The sequence below is a fragment of the Kogia breviceps genome, chromosome 6 (genome assembly GCF_026419965.1).
Source record: "Kogia breviceps isolate mKogBre1 chromosome 6, mKogBre1 haplotype 1, whole genome shotgun sequence".
NCBI lineage: Eukaryota > Metazoa > Chordata > Mammalia > Artiodactyla > Physeteridae > Kogia > Kogia breviceps.
Window position 1 is genome coordinate 145,597,405 of NC_081315.1, and position 22,335 is coordinate 145,619,739.

The 22,335-nt window shown below is 48.4% G+C and overlaps 1 protein-coding gene across 4 annotated transcripts in view; it reads right to left on the bottom strand.

The window, feature by feature from the left end:
• CFAP99 (cilia and flagella associated protein 99) overlaps positions 1–22,335 on the bottom strand; it is a 65,313-nt gene that overhangs the window by 367 nt on the left and 42,611 nt on the right. For 3 of the 4 annotated variants that reach the window (XM_059066031.2, XM_067036819.1, XM_067036817.1), the window contains one exon: positions 20,955–22,213. The exons of the other annotated variant lie outside the window; for it this stretch is intronic. In XM_059066031.2, the coding sequence (XP_058922014.1) occupies positions 22,097–22,213 (117 nt within the window). In that variant the 3' untranslated portion in view covers positions 20,955–22,096. Of the gene's footprint in view, positions 1–20,954; positions 22,214–22,335 lie in introns of those variants that run through there. 4 annotated transcript variants of the gene reach the window in all.

Here is a 22,335-nt window from a genome sequence, read left to right on the forward strand (position 1 = left end):
CCCTTCCTGCCTGTCTGGACTCGCCCCTGTGAGGCCCAGCTCAAAGACGGCTCTGGCTTTTGTCCAAGCTTGTGCCCACCCGCTCCCCAGGCCGTGCTAGGAGACAGTGCGAATGGCAGGCGCCCAACCCCCTGCTGGTCACTGCATGATTTGCTCTGGTTAAACCCAGGCAGCCAGAGTGGTGATGTTCTGTGACCCACTGGGCGGGCAGGCAGAGGAGATAGACCCCTGGTCTCTCAGTTATGAAAGGAGAAATCCTGAACCCTGTTGCACAATCTGTGCGGATGTGGCTTGCCTCACTCAGGCTTAAGCAAGCAGCTACTGCGCCATTACTTTGACCGTGCGAGGCTGGGGACCCAGAGCTCACAGCCTTCGGTTCACAGCTTCCCAGGATACAGTGACTGTGCCTTACTACCCATGCTCGGAGGATCCCTGCCAACTGGGAGGGTGGGTGATGCTGAAGCCCCCTCCCATCTTGAATCCTCTCTGGAGTAATGAGGAGTAGATCAATAAACAAATGGAAACCCCTCCACCCCACAAAAAAAAACAACAAAAAAACCCCCACTCCTGCACAGTCTTGTACTAGGGCCTGAGCTCAGGGCAAGGCTGAGGGACCAGAGGAGAGTCAAAGCAAGGAGAAGGCTCTGTGGTCATCCGGTCCTGGGCGATAGTGGCTTGGACGTCAGGCTCACCTGGAGGGCTTGTTAAACTAGATTCTGATTCAGCAGGTCTGGGATGGGGCTCAAAACTCTGCACGCCTAGGCAATTCTGACAGTTCTGCTCCAGAGACTACAGCACGGGAACCAATGGCCTAGGACAATAGCCTCGGAGCTGGGGAGAACTAGTCGTATCTGAGCGAAATTAATGCAGGACCACTCTCAGATCCACCTTTCTCCTCATCTCCAGTGCCGCTACCTCCTCCAAACGACTGCCCATCTCCTGGTACCCTTCTACCCTACTGCCAACGCATCTCTCTAAAACATACAGCCGACCCCCACAGTCTTTCCCGGGTTCCCCATCACGTCCTAACTCCTAAGCATGGCCTGTGGAGGCAAGCTGGCCTTACAGTTAGAGCACATCTCCAGAGCCAGACAGCTTGGACAGGGGTCAGGCCTCCAAAACCCCTACTGTGACCTCGGGCGAAACACTGAACTTCTCTGTGCCTTATTTCTTTATCTGCAGAACAAGACAGCACCCACCTCAATGGGTGTGTGAGGACGACAGGAGTTAATGCAAAGAGCACTTGGACCAGTATGCACTTTTTTTTTTTTTTTTGGTGGTACACGGGCCTCTCCCTGTCGTGGCCTCTCCCGGTGCGGAGCACAGGCTCCGGACGCGCAGGCTCAGCGGCCACGGCTCACGGGCCCAGCCGCTCCGCGGCATGTGGGATCTTCCCGGACCGGGGCACGAACCCGTGTCCCCTGCATCGGCAGGCGTACTCTCAACCACTGCGCCACCAGGGAAGCCCCAGTGTGCACTTTTTAAAAGCTCAAGGACTGTGGGTGGGTATCACTGACTTGTTCTGCCAGCACCAGCCTTGCAGTCTCTCCAAAGGTACTGCCCACTGAACAGCTCCACCCCTTTGCTCAAGCCCAAAAGTGCTGTGCAACACTGCACCCAATCCAGCTTTAAAAAAGCACCCATGACTGCACATCTCCCCACCCCATTCACTTATCAGTATGGCTCCTGCCCTGGAATACAGCGATGAATAAATCCAGCCACCAGCTCCTATCCGGGGGTGGCTGCTGGCGGGCAGCTCAGCTGCAGTAACTGGGGCATATGAGCCAGGTGCAAAAGAAACCAGGAGGACAAGGAGAGGCCAGAGGAGGTTTGCCAGGAGAAGACACATTAAAAGGACTGCCCAGATAGCCTCATCCACCAGAGGGCAGACAGCAGAAGCAACAAAAACCACAATCCTGCAGCCTGTGGAACAAAAACCTCATTCACAGAAAGATAAGATGAAAAGGCAAAAGGCTATGTACCAGATGAAGGAACAAGATAAAACCCCAGAAAAACAACTAAATGGAGATACGCAACCTTCCAGAAAAAGAATTCAGAATAATGATAGTGAAGATGATCCAGGATCTCAGAAAAAGCATGGAGGCAAAGATCCAGAAGATGCAAGAAATGTTTAACGAAGACCTATAAGAATTAAAGAACAAACAAACAAGAGATGAACAATACAACAACTGAAATGAAAAATACACTAGAAGGAATCAATAGCAGAATAACTGAGGCAGAAGAACGGATAAGTGACCTGGAAGACAGAATGGTGGAATTCACTGCTGCAGAACAGAATACAGAAAAGAATGAAAAGAAATGAAGACAGCCTAAGAGACCTCTGGGACAACATTAAACGCACCAACATTCGCATCATAGGGGTCCCAGCAGGAGAAGAGAGAGAGAAAGGACCCGAGAAAATATCTGAAGAGATTATAGTTGAAAACTTCCTTAACATGGGAAAGGAAGTAGCCACCCAAGTCCAGGAAGCTCAGAGAGTCCCAGGCAGGATAAACCCAAGGAGAAACATGCCGAGACACATAGTAATCAAACTGACAAAAATTAAAGACAAAGAAAAATTATTGAAAGCAGCAAGGGAAAAACAACAAATAACATACAAGAGAACACCCATAAGGTTAACAGCCGATTTCTCAGCAGAAACTCTACAAGCCAGAAGGGAGGGGCATGACATATTTAACTGATGAAAGGGAAGAACCTACACCCAAGATTACTCTACCAGGCAAGGATCTCATTCAGATTCGATGGAGAAATCAAAAGCTTTATAGACAATTAAAAGCTAAGAGAATTCAGTACCACCAAACCAGCTCCACAACCAATGCTAAAGGAACTTCTCTAACTGGGAAACACAAGAAAAAAAAAAGGGGGGGGGGACAGAAGAAAAGGACCTACAAAAGCAAACCCATAACAATTAAGAAAATGGTAATAGGAACATACATAGCAATAATTACCCTAAACGTGAATGGATTAAATGTTCCAACCAAAAGACACAGGCTCACTGAATGGATACAAAAACAAGACCCAAATATATGTTGTCTAGAAGAGACCCACTTCAGACCTAGGGACACAAACAGACTGAAAGTGAGGGGATGAAAAAAGACAGTCCATGCAAATGGAAATCACAACAAAGCCAGAGTAGCAATACTCATATCAGATAGAACAGACTTTAAAATAAAGAATGTTACAAGAAACAAGGAAAGATACTACATAATGGTGAAGGAATCAATCCAAGAAGAAGATACAACAATTATAAACATATATGCACCCAACACAGGAGTACCTCAATACATAAGGCAACTGGTAACAGCTATAAAACAGGAAATCGACAGTAATACAATAATAGTGGGGGACTTTAACACCTCACTTACACCAATGGACAGATCATCCAAACAGAAAATTAATAAGGAAACACAAGCTTTAAATGACACAACAGACCAAATAGATTTAATTGATATTTACAGGACATTCCATCCGAATAATAGCAGATTACACTTTCTTCTCAAGTGCGCATGGAACATTCTCCCAATGAGTGGAGATCCCGTGATCTCCCAAGATCACGTCTTGGGTCACAAATCAAGTCTCAGTAAATTTAAGAAAACTGAAATCATATCAAGCATCTTTTCTGACCACACCATGAGATCAGAAATCAATTACAGGGAAAAAAACGAAAAAAACACAAACACATGAAGGCTAAACAGTATGTAAGTAAATAACTAAATACTAAATAACCAAGAGATCACTGAAGAAATCAAAGAGGAAATCAAAAAATACCTAGAGACAAATGACAACGAAAACACGACAATCCAAAACCTATGGGATGCAGCAAAAACAGTTCTAAGAGGTAGGTTTATAGCAATACAAGCCTACCTCAAGGAACAAGAAAAATCTCAAATAAACAATCTAACTTTACACCTAAAGGAACTAGAGAAAGAAGAACAAACAAAACCCAAAGTTAGTAGAAGGAAAAAAATCATAAAGATCAGAGCAGAAATAAATGAAACAGAAACAAAGAAAACAATAGCAAAGATCAATAAAACTAAAAGCTGGTTGAGAAGATAAACAAAACTGATAAACCATTAGCCAGACTCATCAAGAAAAAGAGAGGACTCAAATCAGTAAAGTTAGAAATGAAAAAGAAGTTACAACAAACACCACAGAAATACAAAGCATCCTAAGAGACTACTACAAGCAACTCTATGCCAATAAAATGGACAACCTGGAAGAAATGGACAAATTCTTAGAAAGGTATAAACGTTCAAGACTGAACCAGGAAGAAATAGAAAATATGATCAGACTAATCACAACTAACGAAATTGAAACTGTGATTTAAAATCTTCCAACAGGGCTTCCCTGGTGGCGCAGTGGTTGCGAGTCTGCCTGCCGATGCAGGGGACACGGGTTCGTGCCCCGGTCCGGGAAGATCCCACATGCCGCGGAGCGGCTGGGCCCGTGAGCCATGGCCGCTTAGCCTGAGCGTCCGGAGCCTGTGCTCCGCAAGGTGAGAGGCCACAACAGTGAGAGGCCCTCGTACAAACAACAACAACAAAATAATAAAATAAAATAAAATATTCCAACAAACAAAAGTCCAGGACCAGATGGCTTCACAGGTGAATTCTATCAGACATTTAGAGAAGAACTAACACCCATCCTTCTCAAACTCTTCCAAAAAATTGCAGAGGAAGGAACACTCTCAAACTCATTCTATGATGCCACCATCACCCTGATATCAAAACCAGACAAAGATGCCACAAAAAAAGAAAATCACAGACCAATATCACTGATGAATATAGATGCAAAAATCCTCAACAAAATACTAGCAAACAGAATCCAACAACACATTAAAAGGATCATACACCATGATCAAGTGGGATTTATCCCAAGGATGCAAGGATTCTTCAATATATGCAAATCAATCAATGGGATACACCATATTAACAACTTGAAGGGTAAAAACCATATGATCATCTCAATAGATGCAGAAAAAGCTTTTGACAAAATTCAACACCCATTTATGATAAAAACTCTCCAGAAAGTGGGCATAGAGGGAACCTACCTCAACACAGTAAAGGCCATATATGACAAACCCAGAGCAAACATCATTCTCAATGGTGAAAAATAGAAAGCATTTCCTCTAAGATCAGGAAGAGAAGGATGTCCACTCTCGCTACTATTATTCAACATAGTTTTGGAAGTCCAAGCCATGGCAATCAGAGAAGAAAAAGAAATAAAAGGAATCCAAATTGGAAAAGAAAAAGTAAAACTGTCACTGTTTGCAGATGACATACTATACATAAAGAGTCCTAAAGATGCCACCAGAAAACTACCAGAGCTAATCAATGAATTTGGTAAAGTAGCAGGATAAAAAATTAATGCACAGAAATCTCCTGCATTCCTATACACTAACGATGAAAATCTGAAAGAGAAATTAAGGAAACACCCCTATTTACCACTGCAACAAAAAGAATAAAATACCTAGGAATAAACCTACCTAGGGAGACAAAAGACCTGTATGCAGAAAACTATAAGACAATGATGAAAGAAATCAAAGATGATACAAACAGATGGAGAGACATACCGTGTTCTTGGACTGGAAGAATCAACATTGTGAAAATGACTATACCACCCAAAGCAATCTACAGAGTCAATGCCATCCCTAACAAATTACCAATGGCATTTTTTTTTACAGAACTAGAACAAAAAATCTTTACATTTGTATGGAGACGCAAAAGACCCCGAATAGCCAAAGCAGTCCCAAGGGGAAAAAAACGGAGCTGGAGGAATCAGACTCCCTAACTTCAGACTATACTACAAAGCTACAGTAATCAAGACAGTATGGTACTGGCACAAAAAGAGAAATATAGATCAGTGGAACAGAAGAGAAAGCCCAGAGATAAACCCACACACATGTGGTCACCTTATCTTTGATAAAGGAGGCAAGAATATACAATGGAGAAAAGGCAACCTCTTCAATAAGTGGTGCTAGGAAAACTGGACAGCTAAATGTAAAAGTATGAAATTAGAACACTCCCTAACACCATACACACAAAAAAAACTAAAAATGGATTAAAGACCTAAATGTAAGGCCAGACGCCATAAAACTCTTAAAGGAAAACATAGGAAGAACACTCTGACATAAATCAAGGTTTTTTTTTGATCCAACAGCAAGATGTTTTTTGATCCACCTCCCCAAGTAATGGAAATAAAAACAAAAATAAACAAATGGGACCTAATGAAACTTAAAACCTTTTTCAAAGCAAAGGAAACTACAAACAAGATTAAAAGACAACCTCAGACTGGGAGAAAATATCTGCACATGAATCAATGGACAAAGGATTAATCTCCAAAATATATAAACAGCTCATGCAGCTCAATATCAAAAAACCAAACAACCCAATCCAAAAATAGGCAGAAGACCTAAATAGACATTTCTCCAAAGAGGACATACAGATGGCCAAGAAGCACATGAAAAGCTGCTCAACATCACTAATTATTAGAGAAATGCAAATCAAAATTACACCTCACACCAGTTATCCCCAGATGCCACCTCACACCAGTTAGAATGGGCATCATCAGAAAATCCACAAACAACAAATGCTGGAGAGGGTGTGGAGAAAAGGGAACCCTCTTGCACTGTTGGTGGAAATGTAAATTGATACAGCCACTATGGAGAACAGTATGGAGGTTCCTTAAAAAATTAAAAATAGAATTACCATATGATCCAGCAATCCCACTACTAGGCATATACCCAGAGAAAACCATAATTCAAAAAGACACATACACCCCAATGTTCATTGCAGCATATTTACAATAGCCAGGTCATGGAAGCAACCTAAATGCCCACTGAAAGACAAATGGATAAAGAAGATGTGGTACATATATGCGATGGAATATTACTCAGCCATAAAAAAGAATGAAACTGGATCATTTGTAGAGACGTGGATGAATCCAGAGACTGTCAGAGTGAAGTCAGAAAGAGAAAAACAAATACCGTATATTAATACATATACGTGGAACCTAGAAAAGTGGTACAGATCCGGTTTGCAGGGCAGAAATTGAGACACAGAAGTAGGGAGAAAACGTATCTACACCAAGGGGGAAACGTGGCAGCGGGGGTGGTGGTGGTGTCATGAATTGCGAGATTAGGATTGACATGTATACACTAATACGTATAAAATGGATAATAAGAATCTGCTATATAAAAAAACAGATTAAATAAAATTCAAAAAAGGATTAAGAAAATAAAGATAAAAGGACTGCCCAGCCAGCTGAGCCTCTTTCTCCAGCACATGGTCTGCATCCGTGCATGCCCCCCATCCCCCCTCATCCACTCAGTGATTTAGAGAGAGTTATCTCTTCACCATGTCACTCAAGAATGGCACAAACGCTTCCCAAAGCAACACCACCGGAGATGAGGACAGGACACCTGGCTTGAACATAGTCCCAGGTCCGCCGTACTTCCCGTTGCTAACCACAAGAAGTATCTTACGTTTGAGTATACACCCATGATGCAGCTTTCTGGGGGAAACCGTATCTATCTCAATGGTGTCTCTTAGAATTGAAAAAAATCGGATAAAGATGTCACTGACAGAGGAGGGAGAGATCAGTCCACTGAGCAAAGGGGAATAATTTAATGCACATACCTTGGTTGCTCCATAAGCCTCTTGCCTCCTACTTGTTTAACTTTTAGGTTTTCAAATGTGGTTATTAAAGGCATGTCCTGCAACCGTCTGGAGGGGCTCCCATTCCTCAGCTTGCACACGCTCCCTGCTCTGAAACCAGCCTCCTGAGCCCCAGCAGCTGCTTCCCCTTCCCGGAGCTTCCTCATTCTCCAGGTTCTGCCACGCCCTCCCACGCAAATGCCAACTAGCAATTTGTTCCATATCTGTGTTTTCCTTTAGGGGATAATAAAGGTCAGTGGTCAGACGACATAAAAAGTTGGAAGGCTGGCCTTAGGGAAATCTGCCAAGGGGCTGGATTTCACCAGAGAATGGAGGTGGGAAGATGCGGGGGGTGGGGGGGGGACATTCCTAGCAGAGCAGTTTGGGGACACGCAAGTGCAGTGTGTGAACAGAGAGGCTAGCGGTCATGGGAAAGGTGGCTCTCACCAACTGCAAAGGGTTCTGGATCATGCAGGTTAATAGGTCATTAGAACAATAAAACTAACAATAGCTAAAACTTAAGAGGCCACTTCTACATTCAAGACACTGAGCACTTTCCAAGCAGCATCATCTCCTGTAATCCTCCTCTCACCCAACAAGGAGGCAGGTACTATTATGATCACCATTTCACACACAAGGGAGCTAAGGATGACCAGGGGTTAAGTGACTTGCCCGAAGTCCACACCGAGTAAACACCGGAGCCTAGATTTAAACCAGGGCAGTCTGATGCCAGAAGCCCCCTAGCCATAAACAAATTTAAGCCAGAATCAGACGTATTAATTCCAGAAACAATATGGAACACAGATGTTTTCCAGGTTTCTCAAATGTAGTGTGTCCAGAAAGAAACTCCTTCTAATATGCCAGCACTCCATCTTAGCAAATGGCCCCACCACCCCTTGGTTTCCAAAGCAAATTGCAGTCTTTCAGCAAGATCTCACTTTTTTTTTTTTTTTTTTTTTAATTTACTTTTGGCTGCATTGGGTCTCCGCTGCTGCGCGTGGGCTTTCTCTAGCTGCAGCAAGCGGGGGCTACTCTTTGTTGTGGTGCGTGGCTTCTCACTGTGGTGGCTTCTCGTTGTGGAGCACAGGCTCTAGGCGCGCAGGCTTCAGTAGTTGTGGCACGCGGGCTCAGTAGTTGGGGCTTGAGGGCTCTAGAGCGCAGGCTCAGTAGTTGTGGTGCACGGGCTTAGTTGCTCTGCAACATGTGGGATCTTCCGGGAGCAAGGATCGAACCCATGTCCCCTGCATTGGCAGGTGAATTCGTAACCACTGTGCCACCAGGGAAGTCCCAGCATGCCCTCACTTGATGGAAGTGCCACACAGGACACTTTGTACCTAGCTCATCTCTTGCCCAAAGCAGATGCTCATGTTTACTGAAGGAATAAATGGCTTGGAGGTGAGATAGGAGTGGTAAATGTTGTCCCTGCCACTAAGAAAAGACCTGGGGTAGAGCGTGGCACTGGGAATGGTCAAGAAGGCCAGATGCCAGGAATCCCAAAAGCTCTGACAGGAGGGTGAGGGAAGACCAACCCACGCCAAGGTGTCTAACTGGTTATTCCACGGTAGTAACGCCATGAAACCGGGCTAGAGAAGGGATAAAAAGAAACAGGTGTCAAGGGTAGACAGGTTTAGTTTTAGAAATGCTGCATGTGGGGTATCCAAGTAGAAAGATCCAAAGGTAGCTGAAAAACTCAGAGGAGAGAGAACTAGGGTAGAAGTAGAGGTTTTAGAATCTGTGTTAAAATCTGGGGAGTCAGGTAGAAAAAAAAAGAAGCCTGTAAAGAGAATAAAAAGCCAGAAACAAAGCTTGGAGAACCTGGAGATACCAGTTAGACAAAAGCTGGCATTTCAAGGAGAAAGCAGCAAACAGGCAGGGGAACTAAAATGAAGCCAGGGAGCCGGCCACTGTCAACCAAGCGCGTGGAGGCCCAAACTGTTACTGAGGGCCAAGCTGGGCTGCCTGGAGGAAGTGACACTGGAGATGAGGCCGGAAAGTGACCAGAGTTATTTAACAAACAAATCGGGTGGGCGGGGCATCGAAGGGGAGAGGAATATCTGCCCTAGACAAGTACTGCGTCAGCAGTGAGAACTGAGGACCACACAGTGGCGTGACACAACACCACAGGCCTCCTAACCCACACCCCAGGGGCAGGGCCATCAAGGGTTTCAGACGGAGATGCATTTGGGGAGACTGCGGCACCTGTGCGCTGAGGACCAATGGGAGACTGGACAAGTCAGAATGCAGACCTGTGTGGAGACTTAGAGGAACCCAAGCAAGAAGAAAGCTGTGTGGCTTGGAGGTAGTGTAAAGACGTGAGGCCACGGACTAGATGGGGGGCGGGTTGGTGAGGTTAGTACCTTCAGTGTTCTTAGAGATTTAATGGTCTACTCAACTGTGATACTACTGTGAGAAGTTGATTTTTTTCCCAGGAAGCTATTATGGACACTAAAGATGATACCCCCCCCCCGACTCTAGCTAGGAGTGTGACACATGTAATCATATATGTATATATGTACGTGACGCCTATGTGGATGTGATCACACGTGTACGTCTACACACACGATGGCTAACACCGTTTGGCAGTGTCAGACTAGAGCCGGATTCTGTCACCGTATCTCCCAGCAGTTTTCCCACAAGCCAAGAAAGGAAGAGTCGGCAGAAAAGGGGAGGGGGAGGGGTGCACCGGAAACGGAAGGAAGCAGCGACTACGCAGCGAGCCCAGGGGAGACGAGGGAGACGTCTGGATGAGCAGCTCCGTCCAGCCCAGCCCCACGGCAGGCACACAGAGCCCTCACACAAGCCAGGGCGGCCGACGCTGACACAATCGCTCACTGAAAATCTGAGACCAGACTCCCTGGCACTGCTTCCACAAGCCCCAGGCAATCTGGATTCTAAGGTGGCTCCTGGCGCGTTTTCCTTCCGGGAGAGGATACTCAGACACACTGGGTCACTCACTCATTCTGTGTGGCAACTATAAAGCAGATCTCACTGTAAACTCATAAATGGCCCTTCTGAGACACAAGCAGAGTGAGTCTGACTGAACTGGCCAGGGCAACCCCTTCATGTCAGCATGGTAAAGGCAGAGAAAAGCCTAAATCCTATAGAATCTCATCAGGGTGATGCCAATTTATCAGCAACTGATTAGGCACTGGCTAGTACCAACAGTCTAGGTCACGTCTCTCCTTTTTATTATTTTGGCTGTACCTCGCGGCTTGTGGGATCTTAATTCTCCAAGCAGGGATCGAACCCCAGCCCCAGGCAGTGAAAGTGCAGAGGCCTAACAACCGGACTGCCAGGGAATTCCCTTCAAAGCTTCTTAAATGAACTTCGATGCCTCTGTCACATCAACATCCAGACCTTAGTACTTAAGAAGAATATGAACCTCTTGCTTGTTATACAAAGCAGAGTGCATGGTATAGACAGCAATGATGAGACTGACCAAATGAGCTCCAGAGCCCTGCACAAATACTTGACCTCCATGCCTCAGGTTTATCATCTTCAATGTCAGAAAAATATCCCTGGGCTTCCCGGGTGGCACAGTGGTCGGGAGTCCGCCTGCCGATGCAGGAGACACGGGTTCGTGCCCCGGTCCAGGAAGGTCCCACATGCAGAAAAGCGGCTGGGCCCGTGAGCCATGGCCGCTGAGCCTGCGCGTCCAGAGCCTGTGCTCCGCAACGGGAGAGGCGCCACGACAGTGAGAGGCCCGCGTACCGCAAAAAAAAAAAAAAAAATCCCTTACCTTGCAGCCGTGATGATGACTCAAAGGGCCCAGTAGGTTCCCAGCACGCTGCAGGCGCCCTATCATCCGAGTAATTCAGCAACTATGTACAGGTGCCTATTCTGGTCAAACACTACTTCAGGGGCTAGAAATATAATGGTGAACAAGAGACACTCCTGGGGCTTCCCTGGTGGCGCAGTGGTTAAGAATTGGCCTGTCAATGAAGGGGACACGGGTTCAAGCCCTGGTCCAGGAAGATCTCACATGACGCGGAGCAACTAAGCCTCTGAGCCACAACTACTGAGCCTGCGCTCTAGAGCCCGCGAGCCACAACTACTGGGACCCATGCGCCTAGAGGCCGTGCTCCAAAAGAGAAGCCACTGCAATGAGAAGCCCACGTACCGCAACTAGAGAAAGCCCGTGCGCAGCAACAAAGACCCAACACAGTCAAATATATAAACAAATAAATAAATTTATTTTTTTAAAAAAGAGAGAGACACTCCTGGAGCATATACTCTAAGTGGAAAGACAATCAATAAATCAAGTAATAAATATGGATTACATCAGAAAAGCCAGAAACCATAGCTCTTCTTACAAGTGTGAGTGCTACTAGATGAGAGCAAAGCAAACTTTCAGCCCCAGGAAGAAATGGAACAAATGTTTCCGGCTCTCAGCAAGGCTTAATTCATTTCCAGAAAAGACTTGGCAGGATGTGGCTAATCACTCCTGCTTAGGCTTAGAGGAAGCTGACGAGCCAGCACAGAGGCAGTGGGGCAACCCTCTCCCCGTTGTTTATTCCTATAGGAGGCTCAGCAGCCTCGACCACCCATCTCCCCTGAGGTTTTTGCAGGGACTAGACTAGATCTGGCAAAGCCAGAAAGCAGCTAAGCTGAGAGACAGTAACTGGGTCTTTCACACATTACTCTTATGACCCTGATGAAGCAGTCAGTCTCAGAAGCCTGAAAGGGGCACCAGAGCCAAGGAGACTTCACACCTGCTCAGTGATTTGTCACTCAGGGAAGTTCTTTCCTTTTCTCCAAACAAAGGACCCATCAATGACTGCCTTTTGCTTCCACTAGAGAAAAAGAACAGCTCTTTGGGCATAGGGATGTTCTACTTTTGTATGCGATTCAGGCCTTGATGTACAAGGCTCCAGAATTAAGAATGAACCTCAGCTTTTTGAAAATGATGGAAAAAAAAATCCACAGTAAAAAGAATATTATTCAGCCTTAAAAAGAAAATTCTGACACCTGTTGCAACATGGATGAACCCTGAAGACATTATGCTCAGCGAAATGAGACACAAAACGGCAAATATTGCATAATTCCTCTTATGTGAAGTCCCAAGACATCAAATTCAGAGACAGAAGTAGAATGGTGATTGCCAGGGACTAGGGGGAGGGCGAACAGGGACTTATCCTTTAATGAACAGTCTCTGTCTGGAAAGATGAAATAGGTTCTGGAGGTAGATGGTGATGGCTGCACAACGACGTGAATTTACTTAATGCCACTGAACACCTAAAAGCAGTTATTAATCATCTATTTTACGCTATGTGTATTTTACCACAACAAAATAATTAAAAAATAAACTTCACCTAATGCTTTTTTCCTAGATAGTTTAAATAGGATTTAGTCGAGTATTCAGAAACACTCTGCAGAGGGTACAGCCCCAGAAACGCCTGTAAGGGGCTCACCTGTATTGGGACCCTCAGTCTCCCCCAGGTCCTGGGATCTGCAGGACACACCTACGACTAAGAGGACCTTGGCTCATTCTCTACTCAGTGACGCTCTTCTTAGGAATTTCTCCACAGCTTCACATGCAGGATTATGACAAACTCCCCCCAAATACTAGGTTGACCCTTTTGTCAATGAAACCCCTGGAGCCTGGGGTGGGGTGGGGTGGAAGGGTGCAGGTGGGAAGGGCACCTTACTTCTCTCACGGACACATCTGATGAGGCTGTATCAGTGATTGATTTGGAAGATGTTCACAACTGGAAGGGATATTAATAGACACCAAATTCAACCAACTAATTTTGGCAGCTCAGAAGCTGCCTACTTGGTCCCATAACTACTCCTTTGCAGAAGGGTTTCTCTGGCATAGCACAGAAGCAAAGCCAAGTGGCCTCTCCACCTCTCTGACCCCTAACTTCTAATTTTCTTTCAGTCACAGTGGTCTGGGCTCTGGAGGGGGCCGGTGATACAAACAAGGCAATTGCTGGGGGTCAGGAGCAAGGGTAATATAATGAAGGAAACCTAAGATTTCCACCAGAGGTTGAAAAGATACCAGAGGCCAAGGGGACAAATTGACCTCAGGTGCTGAGGCCATTAACAACCTCCAACCCTAAAACTCACGGGAGGCAGGCATGCTGGGCCTGTGTGGATGGCACCCAAGCATAAAGCTAGGAATCTTAGCTGCTTCTACTGAATCATGAACCTGGACTGGGGTAGGGTGGGGTGTATGTGTGTGGAGTGAACCAAGAGCCACTAAACAGAGCCGACGTGCAGACTGTAGTGGCGGTGGCAGCGGGGAGGCAGAAGCTTATCAATGCTGGTATACCTACAGCAAAGGGCAGCCCAGCAGTGCCCCACAGAGGGAATTCCCTCATCTGCATAAGAGGGGAGCTGGTCTCAAATAGCACTGCCCCCAGGGCGCCATAGCACAAGGCACAGGCAGTTGCACAGGCGCGCTGGCTAATGAAAGGATGCATGCAGTCACCAAATGGCTAGCCAAACCCAATTCTCTGAAGACATTAATCTTGGCAGTGGAATCCAGATCCTCTTCAACTCTCTCCCTAGGAAGTAAATAAGTCAATGGCCCTTGGCTCCCAGGACAGCAAGCACCTATTATAAAGGGAATGTTGGGAATGTTCTAAGAGGAAAAGCAGGAAAGCAGTAGGAAGAACATTAAGTGGGCCAGAGGAAGTTAAAAGCTTCACGTGGTAGCTCAAAAAAATCTGCCAGACTCCAAGAGGCCCAAGAATATTGCAAATGTTCCAAAATGATCGAACCCATTGCCTTCACGTGTATAGCCAACAACTCACCGGTCTGGCCTCATTTGTAGTTACAGACGTATGTTTTCTTAAAAATCACCATACGACACAAAAAGTCCACAGGGCTTATGGGAAAAAGTGGAATTAGGGGTATAACACCCAAAAACTAAAGACGGTAAGCAGCTAACAAAAACGACAGCACAGTTTGACAAATTAAATGGTTAAGAAATGCACATATATATTACAACAACTATGGCACCTAACCAGGTCTGCAGCTCATGAGTTATTGGGAAATAGCGTGAGTGTTGTAACAACAGACGTGCACAGAGGGTGGCTCATGGCACACACAGTCAACTGAGATACCTGGTGGATGTCTTAAGTGTATATGGTCTATGTGGCTTGGTTCAGCTGAGTTCAGTTTTCTGTTTGCCTATTTCCCATAGATGAAATTATGCACACTAACCTCAATATACCCGTTATATTCAACTTGTTTCCTAAAATATCAATCCCGTTGGAACAAATTCATGCCTCCAAACGTGTTTAAAGCAGAACTGACTGTACCTTACTTCGGTACCCTGGATGTCAGTATCCACTCCATGCTCTTTCCTATCCCAGTGCCATAATTTGATACATGCTGTTGCCTTGCCTGTAAAGGTTCCCCTACCCCCATTCCACTTTGGGGAACTCCTCATTGTTCAAGGCCTACCTCAAAGAAATGTTTCTTACATTTCTCTCACTCCTGACCCTAAATTTCTTCTACTGTACAAGTATGCTAAACATAACTCTATGTCAAATACTGATCAGGGCATGCCCTCTTCTTTGCACACCACTTGGCACAAACATGGTGAAAAATAATGATTTTTTCCATTTGAAATTAAATTATCAAGCTCATTAGATGCTTGAAAGAGATGGCAGATACTTAGAAAAGATAGCATAAAGTGGTTTTGAGGGGGGTGGGAATGGATGACTTTCAGAGATGAGAAAAATGGAGCCTGACATTGCAAATAAAAATATAGTCACCATCAGGAAACAAAGGAAGACTTAAAAACAGATGATCATCATGGCATTTTCAGCTTGGAAAAAAAGAGGCCAGAGCAAAAAGTTCTTAAATATTAGTTAAGAACTGAAATATATCAAGAAGGTGCTTAGAAAGAAAGCAAATTTTATACCGGTCTGCTATAGCAAGGAGGAGAATTTAGCAACAGTTTGGCTGAAATAAGAGGTGAGGTGCAGCAGACAGACAAATATCCAGGTCCTAAGACCACCTCCTTTGGTTGGGGGGGACTCACGAAAAATAACTAGTCTTCAGGAATACAATGCAGTCACTGAAAATTCAGCTTCTTGAGAATATTTATAATCAGACCCTTCCTTGGGTAAACGTTACTTGAAAAAGAAACATAAAGACAATATCCCCTACTTTTAAGTTTTATTTTCACTATTTAAAGCTACTAGAAACACCAGCCCTGTGCTTTCTCACCACAGAAAAATGTGAATGACATAACGGCAAAAGGAACAAACACAACGGAATCTGAGGTCCAGATGCTAGGTCTCTTCTTACTAACTGTGTGACCTTGGTCAAGTGACTCTGCCCTTCCTGTGCTTCAGGACCCATAAAGTGGAACTAACCACAACTACCTGGCAGGGTGGATTTGTAAGTGGTAGAGACTACTAAACAGTAGACGTGATATCACAAACCTAGAGTAACCCTTACAGACAACTGAGTCGCATTCCTAAGACCAGAAATTATGATTCCAAAACAAAATGGCATTAGCAGATAGTAATGCCATTTAGCAGACATTCTTTCATTTTAAATTTGTGTATGTCCAGCGAATCCAAATATATATAGCAAGCTAATTTGCTCAGCTATCTGGAGGTACATTCTGCAGTTAATGTACCCTACTGGATACACCAGGAGACCAAGGAGTTTCAAAAGAGTACAGGAAGGCCTGACGGTCACAATTTCTCTTTTGCACCAGCAGGCTACTGATAATACTCATTTTGAAATGTTTCCAGGCCTCTCCCACTCTGCATGATGTGGTATTCAATAAACCTGCCAATTCTTATTTACGCTGGGGGGAAAAAATGCTTCCAAAGTAGATTCCATAACCCTATAGTGGCACCCTCCATTTTAACCTCATATGTTTTTCTCACAATTGAACTGTGACCTCAGAGTAAATCAGTATCTGTGCTCTGGGCCTGCCTTCTCAGAGAGGAAACCTCGAAATGCCTCGATCTAAAATTCCCAAAGTCCTGCTGGAAACAAGCTATTTAGAAAGATAAGTTAGAAGAGCACATATGTGAATTATATCTCAATAACAGAGTCAACCCTGTAATATTCTACAGGAGCCACCTTATCCCTCAAAAATTCCTAATTTGGGGACGGTGAGAGATGTACATGAATCATTCCAAAATGAGACATGGATAACATAGACACAAGAACATACAAAACCATCTTTATACAGCATACAAACCAATTACCTCGTGCACATATTTTCATTGAGTAGCACCCCCAAACGTTTCCAAAAACTGGCAGGGGTATAGACTACCGGACATGGACTTTGCTAAGAGATTTTAAGTAAAGAGCCAGTGAAGAACTGCCGTGACTGGCAATCGCCGCCGTTACCAAGTTCAGTGACTAGTCACTACCCTGGCCCAGGCTATCCTCTTCTCTCTTCCTAACTGGTCCTGAAGCCACTAGTTTTGTCCACCTTTCTAACCATCCTTCTCATAGCACAGTGACTTTTCTAAAACGCAAACCTAACCCTGTTAACTTCCCTGCTTTGAACTCAATTTAGTGATTTCCCACCTGGCCTTAAGATAATTTCTGAACTCCTTATTGTGGAGGCACACCGGAGACCTTTCGTGATCTAATTCCTGCTTACCTCTCCAGTCCCACCTTTCTACCATTTATATTTCAACCCCAGGGAATGTCTCTCACTCTCCCCACTCTGGCTCCTGGGCCTGTACCATGCCTATTTTTGTGCAAGCAGAAAGCTTGGCACGTACGAGACCTCAAAATGTGATGCCTTAAAAAATTAACCTACGCATTCTCAAAGGGGGCGAAAACAAGCCCCCTCTTTTTATGTACAAAGCACAAACATGCATATAGCACGTAGAAAGGGCATACAGTGTGAAAGCAGCATTAAAATTTCCTGGAGTGGACAATCAGGAAAACGTGTAAAAAAGCTCGGGTGTGCGGGGTGGGGGGCGGAGTCGTCGCTGTAAAACGGTTTATAAATACTGGGTTACAGTAAGATGTGAGTCAAAGTTGGAAACTCAAGTTCACGCAATACAGAAGCCAGCTACACATCTTTCTACTTGAATATTCCCATTTCACCTCAAACTCATACACAAAACTACCCAATACGTCCCCGCATCCATCGAAAAACAAACCACCAGAAAAACAAAGCAAAACAATTCCCTTCAAGGTTTCTGCCTCTCATTAGCAAACTCCTGGTCGTTGAATTCAAAGGGCTAGTTCCGCAGTCAGGGAACCGAGGCTGTGACCTTGGGGAGACCACCTCAGTCTCCCCGGCCACTCAGGCAGCCTCAGCGAGTGTAGGACCGCAGAGCTGAGACCCCAGGTCTGGCTCCGAGAACGTGGCGCAGAAGCACGAGGAAGGTATGGCCGTGGCCGTCGATGGGAAGGGACTGGAGTTACACAAAAGCCAAAACCTCACAAAAACCCCTACCAAGGCTCTGAACTCTCCCCTTCTCCCTCGACGGATCAAAAGGTGGAAAGTGGCGTCCACTGAGTCCTGTGCTTCAAGCACCTGTCTTCAGGCGCCCGCGGGGGTCTCGGCCGCAGACCTCGGCGGCCACGCGCCAGGAAGCCAAGGACCTGCTGAGCTCTGTCCCCGGCGGGCGCCCCAGCCCCGTCCTAGCCCGGAGGAGACTCCGCCCGGCCGCCCGCGTCGACTCGCAGGCCCGCGATGGCGGAGCGGCTGCGTGAGCACACAATGGCGGCGGTTTCGGTGGGGACCAAACCCTCGCCCGGTCTCCCCGAACGCCGGGGCAGGCCCGCGCCCCGCGCCCCGCCCGGCCGTCCGAGTGACCTTGGGCGCGTCCCTCCCCGCCCAGCCTCAGTTTCCCCGGCGACACTAAGACGAGGCGCCGCGGCCTGCCCGGGCGGCCGACAACCGCGGCTGGGCCTCCCCATTTCCGTCCCCGCGCCGAGCTGGGCTTGCACGGAGTGCGGGGCGGGCGAGCAGGCGAACCGGCCCGCGGGCCCGGTCGAAGGTCGGGGCCTGAGCGTGGTCGGCCGCGCCACGGCGGCTCCTTGGGCCGCGGCGCCGAGGCCTCCGCAGGCCGCGAAGCCACCCGAACCCCGAATCCGCCCGGCCCTGCCTTGCCGCCCCCTCCCCACAAAGCCTGGCCCTGCCTGGCGCTGGTGAAGCTCGGCAGGCGCGACGGCCGACGCACCCAAGCGAGGGAAGGACCTCTGGAAGCCGCTGAGAAGCCCTCAACAAGACGCCGCCGCCTCAACAGCGACCCACTTCCGCTCTGGAGACCTCGGCTCCGCCCTCCGCGCGTCCCTATTGGTCACCGCTTTCCCTACTCCCGTGGTCGGCCGGTCGAGGAGGTATATTTTCAATCTTATTGGATAAGAAACCATCTATTACCACTTTGAAATGGGCCTCCTTCCGGCTCCGCCCACGCTCGCGAGCTCAACCTCCTGCCTTCCCGCGAGAGAGCGGTCGGCGCCCCTCGGCCTGCAAGGCCTCCCAGGAGTCGTGGTCTGGGCTCCGGCTGCCTTGCTCGCGGCGCGGAGCCGGACGCGCCTCTCCCAGCCTGTTTCCTTGGGTCTCTACTGTCGGCCTGGATCTGCAGGTCCTCCGGGCGCCCGCGTCCCCCGACGTGCCAGGCCCTGGGCCTGCGCCTGGTCCCTGCGATCCCAGGTTCTGCCAGGCTGTTGGTGGAGACGCGAGGGAAGCACAGCCCGGCCCATCTTCGGGATCCCGGAGGAGGCACTCAACCAGGACGTCTGGGAGGGCTCCCTGGAGGAAACGAGCTGGGAACTGAAAGGACTAGAATGGAGGAGAGAGTTCCAGGAAGAGGGAGGCTGGATGGGGAAAGGTGGGCTAGCATGTCCAGAAAACTGGAGGCTGCCCAGTGCGCCACGGGTTCAGAGGTTGGGAGAGGTGGGGGTCGGGGAAGGCACGAGTCAGACCTTGGAGGGCCCACACGCCAGGCTAGGAGTCTGGATTATCCCGAAGACAATAGGTGTCAGGAAGGGAAGGACTGAACCCGTGGAGTACTCTTCTCGCCCAGGTCCGGTCCAGCCCGGTCCTGGGAAAGGGGCCATGGCCCGGGCAAAAGCCTGGAGGTCTCTGGGGCATCTGGTGCAACTCCCAGAATCAAGAAGAGAGTGTGGGCCCTGGATCCCTCCTGCCTGAGATTGAATCCCAGCTCCATGGTTCAGGCAAGTCTCATGGTTCCCTGGCCTGTAGCATGGAGATAATAGCGGTACCTATCTCGGGGAAGGTGGGGTTGGGGAGGACTCAACACTGTGAACACAGGTGCACGCCAGCCCTGGGTGGGGCTGCATATCAGAATTGGGATTAGAGAATCTGGCGGTGGGTTCCTTGAGTTCAGCTCCCAGAACTGGACTTGAGCATGGATTTGGCAACCAGAAAAGAGAGCCCAGCTTGTCTCTCTTGTTCTGAGAATAAACAGGTCATCCCAGCAGGCCACCCTGGACATGCCCACACTGCGGCCAGGTAGAGAACAAGAGGGATCTCCAAGGCCACCTGAGGTCCAGGCTCTAAACTGGTGCACAGCCAATCCTGCTGAACCTTATTGACCAAAGCAAGTCGGCCCAGATTCAAGGACTGGGGGAAATAGACTCTGCCTATTTCCTACTCTGTTCCTTGCCTTGGCAGAGGTCACAAGGCAAGGAACATGGATACCGGGAAACACTGTTGCCATCAGTTTACCACACAAGGCCGGCCCTCAGCCCATAAACTCGGGGGATGGCTCAAGACCCGACCCTACTGGGGTTTGCATGGAGCAGAAGCCACAAGTGCTCTCAAGGCAGCTCTGAGCAGCTGCCCAGTCCAGGAGGGCAGGTGGGGACTCTGTGGATTGCCAACCAGCATTACTCCTAATAGCACCCTGAGTCTGTTGGGCCACCACCTCTCCCCTCTGCTCCAGAGGCCAGTCTGATAGGTGAAGGGTAATTCTCTCCCTCTGTCACAGTGTTTGCTTCGGCCCCCATGTGCTGCAGGGGCCCCCATGCAGACCTTCCCCCACTACAGGAACTGGTTCAGCAGAGCATGTTCAATCCAGGCCAGTGAGACTGGAGCACAAGGCTTGGAGGACAGAGAGGTTTCCCTCCTACGAGAACTACCAGGGAGAGGTGGCCCTTCTTCCTCCAGACATGTGAGGTTGGGACTGCTACCAGCCTGGAGACAGAGTTCCTGGATCAGGCATATCCTGAAGTCTACCCTATGTTGGATTGCCAGGTATAGAAGCTAATAATCCCCCTTGAAGCCCTCAGAGCTCCTGAGAGCCTCTCTTGGGACAAATGACATGGGTTTGAATAACAACACAGGATGTAAGAAGCGGCCATGTTTGTGTTTTTTAATGAAATTTAATCTGCTCCCAGCTCTAATTTGACAGGGGGGTGGGAAATTCCTCTTTCTACCAACCTCAGTTGTGGGGAAGTCCTGGGGTTCTGACACAGTTCAGAATATTGGGGGCGAACGCTGGTCTTTAGTCTGTTCTTGTCCCTTTGAGATGTCCACCCTCTTAGTCTGAATGTGCCCTGGGGTCCAGCCTCCCCCCTCTGCAGACCCATGGAGGATGTAGGGTGTGGGGGTCTCTCCTAGACATCCATCTGCCTGGCAGTTTCCAGCCCCTCTCTTACTGCCTTGCACCCCATGGGCTTGCCCATTCTGTCTCCTGGGAGCTGCAGCATGCTGTGCTTTATCCACCAGCAGGCTTTCACTCAGCCAGCCTGTCCTCAGAGCCATGCACCTCCAGTCCAGTGATGGGTCTGAGGACCCAGGGGAATCACCCCATTCCTGTCCAGGCCCTGGGCCAGCTCCTGCCCAGTGGCTCTAACCTCCTTCCTTCAGTGATGCTGGAGAAGGCTGGGCAGTGCTCTAAAGGCATCCAGGCTTACTTAGCTTTGGGTCCTGGCTCTCCCGGCAGGTCACTTCACCTCTCAGCACCAGTGGCCTCATCAGCAGACGGGGTGTGGGGGACAGTTCCTACCTGGCCAGCTCCCCAGCCCATCGCCGTGAGGTTTGGGAGATAAGGCCGAGAAGGGCCAGTTCCCAGCGGCTCAAGATCCTGGCAGCTTCTACTAATCGCACAAGCACAATCACATTCTCAGTCTTGGGGGTACCCGGATTAAGCCACCCGACTCCGGGCAGAGAATGGGGATTCCAGCTTTCCACAAGCAGAGCAGGCTCTGGGAACTCCGATGGGGGGCCGTGGGCAGGAATGCCTAGCGCTAGGCCGTAGGAAGGACTAGAATCTGGGCTAGGGTGGCCATGTTTAGCACATACGATACAAGACGCCCAAATAAATTTGAATTCCAGCGGATCCTTCTGTTAGCATTAGCTTATCCCACGCAATAACTGGCATTTTATTTGGCGACCCTGCTCTGGGCGGGAGGCGCGGCCAAGGAAGGGGAGGTGCACACCGCCGCGCAGACTTTATTCGGGCGGGGGTCTCGGGGTCCCGGGGCGGGCCCGCCCGCCCAGCTCAGACGGCGCCCAGGCAGCGAGCGGGCCCGCGTGCCGAGCCTCCCCGCTGCAGCGCCCGCAGCCTGCGCTCCCGGCTCTGCTCCAGCTCCAGCCTGCGCTGCGCCTCCAGCTGCGCCTGCGGGCGGGCGGTGGAGGTCGGCGCAGGGCGGGGCCGTCCCCCACCGCGGCTTCCTCGTCCCCCCGCCCCGCGCCCCGCCCCCCGCTACCTCCAACGCCTGCGCTGCGCCCCCTCGCGCG